Raw genomic sequence first — 2,968 nt, forward strand, 5'->3', positions numbered from 1 at the left:
GTGACCCGCGTCCGGGCGAGGGAAAACGAAGTCCAAAGTTTGTGTTCATCATAAGGGGTCTTCGGACTGCGCTTTGTCTGGTTCCTCACCTAGGACCTGTCTGCCTTGGGTGACCCTACCAGGGGCATAAAGCCCCAGACAGCATAGCTCCTAGGATCATTGGGACACTCAAACCCCTCCACCACGATAAGGTGGCAGCCCAAGGAGAGGTTTGTTACAAATGTTTTTATCAATGTTAAAATACTACAGACAGTTAAGGGCCAGGCTGGAGTTCCCACCCCTGTTTTAGATGTATGCTTTGGTCTATTATCATGTTGAAAGACCCATTATCCTGTGAACAAAACTGAGCTTTCTGGCACTTGACTGTATGTTTGTTTCATTTGAGATTGTTTTGGTTGTCTAAACAATCCAAACAATTGTTTTGTTTTGTTCCAGAAACTGATTGCTATCTGGAGCTAGACACCTTTTTCCTTCTGTATACAACTTGCCTAAAAGCTTCAGTTTTATTTCAAAGGACATTCTCCTAGAAACTGGAGCATGTCAGCATTCATCTTTGGTTTATTAACGTCTGGTCTTTCTTTGTTTTTCAGTCAAAATTGAATCCATTCTTGGTATTCTTCCACAAAGCCCAGAATGGAAAGGTGTTAGGGTTAGGGGTAGGGTACTGTTAGGGGGTTAGGGTTAGGATTGAACAGTTACATTTCCTTTTTTGTTAAGATACCAAAAGTTTGGGTATAGTTCCATGAACCTTAAATTCATAAATAATGTGGTAACAGGAACAAGTAGCTGGTTTGTGACATTTATAAAGACATAAATTTATCATACTGAAAAATTGTTATATATTTTTTAAACTACTTTTTTTTAAATTACTGGAATAATCCAGAGAAAAAACATTAAGTAGAGTAGTAGGAGAAAGTAGTAGAGAGGAGAATCAGTCAGTATGTACTTCTGTAGGAGCCAAGGCAGCAATACAATAGAGGTAATTCAGGATAACCTAAACCAGTCAGTGAAAAATAAAAACTTTTCACTGAGATTGGTGGTCTATTTGATAAATTAGCACCACCAATCTCTTAATTCTTTTATATCTCTGAAATTAATTGTTTACCTTCCCAGGTAAACCATTTTCATCATCATATATTTCAGAAGACCAGAAATTTTCTTTGCTTCTCAGTCCTTCAAATTATTGTCCAATCACAGATAATTTATGTGTCTGCCTTTATAGGTTTATAAAAGTCCTTATCCTACTTTACTGTACATGGAAGATCTGGACTCTTGTCTATTGAGAAATGATTGCTTCCTGGAGGAAAGGAATCTGTTGAAGTTTGACAGTTTACCCAATCACCAACGTTTGGAAGTGACGTATGTAATGTGGCAGTTTGATGCAATGAAGTTTACTAGAATTTGCCAGCACTGTAAACAATCATCCTGAAGATGGTTGTTTACATGAACGATTACATGAGGAAACAACCATCCTGAAGATGGTTGTTTACATGAACCGATCAGAACAAGGCGGCTGTTCATGTTAATTCAATATTTGGAAGTGTGACCAACATGGGCTGAATAACTTTGTTAACTTCCTAAACTGGCATTGCTAAAACTGACAGACTACAATTGTAAAACAACACAGAAAATCATTTTCATTGTTCACAACTTTTTCTTCTGTTTGCCATCAGAAACAGAAGGTTGAAATTCCACAGGTAACTAAGTGAATGAAAGAAAGCCCAGATTGTGTGTGAAGCAAGATTGGATTAAGCAGGAAGGCAATGGTCAGGATAGTGTCAGTCAAAGAATATGAGGAAATCATAAAGAGCTAATAATGGTAATAACAGCCCTCTCAATTTGTATTGTGTAAAATGACTTGAATTCTGAAATGTTCAACTGAACATTGTATTGATTTTACAACTCTTTTGCATGAGATTTTTGTACCTAATTTCATTTCAATTGTCACCCTTCTGATCTGCATACCTGTATGTGCTGAGGTTTTAAAATATATCACCTGAAGCGTCAAAATCAATTCTTATTGGATGTAGTTGAAAATTGCATAATCTTTTTCACTGGGAGGTCACAGTTTCCCCTTTTTGACACCAAACCTGGGTGGAGCTCTGGGTGATGTGAATGGTCAGAAGTTTGTTGGTATGTTTTTTTGACGATGCACTCAAACAGCAATGTGAATATTTTGCATATTTTTGTATCTGCTGACATTAATGCTTTTGAGAAACGTTTATCAGATGCGATGTGGAACTGTGATTCTTCACAAACTACTAACAAAGATAGTTAAATGGCTAAAATCTTCTGCCATCTCCAGTCCACAGAGGAGGTTATCTGCAGTAAGGTGGTGCTCTCTTTCCATTTTGTCACTAATACTAATGTATAACGAAGTGAAAGTGGTCTGTGCTGTGTGTGAAAAGCGTGCGCTTATATGAAAGTCTTGCAAACAGGTGAACATGTGTGATTGGGTTTTGGGTCAAGTATGGGAGAGCTTTAGCATCCTGCTGCAGTTCAGCCACATTCATACTCAGTTATACTGCAGGTACATTTAGAATACAACACAACATAATAATGTTGCTAAGTGATTTTCTTTCCCAACACAATAGATTAGTATTAGAACTGTTAAAGCTGCCTTGAATCCATAACTTGTAGATAGGATCTTTATGACTGTATTGTAAAATGTATTCTTGGCCCATTTAGTGGGCATTTTGGTCAGGTTCGAAAAGTCTATGAGAGGACATCAAGGACTCACTGGGCTGGCAAGTTCCTAAAGATTCGAAAAACGGCCTGCAGCCGTCTGGGTCTGGACAGGACCAGCGTGGAGCGAGAGGTGGAGATACTACAGATATTACACCACCCAAATATTGTGGCACTCAAAGACGTCTTTGAGAGTCGATCAGAGGTGGTGCTCATCCTGGAGCTGTAAGTGTTTTTCTGTCATTTGTTTAAAAGTTTAATTTAAAACATAAATAAATAAAAA

The 2,968-nt window shown here is 37.9% G+C and overlaps 1 protein-coding gene across 5 annotated transcripts in view; it reads left to right on the plus strand.

Annotated features, from left to right (window-relative positions):
• Nucleotides 1-2,968, plus strand: part of LOC103471921 (death-associated protein kinase 2) — a 34,896-nt gene that overhangs the window by 8,107 nt on the left and 23,821 nt on the right. For all 5 annotated transcript variants that reach the window (XR_001777081.1, XR_001777079.1, XR_001777082.1 and 2 more), the window contains exon 4: nt 2,689-2,910. Coding sequence is in view for 1 of the 5 variants with exons in the window: in XM_008421197.2 (XP_008419419.1) it covers nt 2,689-2,910 (222 nt within the window). In the remaining 4 variants the exon portion in view is untranslated. The remainder of the gene's footprint in view (nt 1-2,688; nt 2,911-2,968) is intronic.

Source organism: Poecilia reticulata, linkage group LG11, assembly GCF_000633615.1.
Source record: "Poecilia reticulata strain Guanapo linkage group LG11, Guppy_female_1.0+MT, whole genome shotgun sequence".
In the NCBI taxonomy this organism is placed as follows: Eukaryota; Metazoa; Chordata; class Actinopteri; order Cyprinodontiformes; family Poeciliidae; genus Poecilia; species Poecilia reticulata.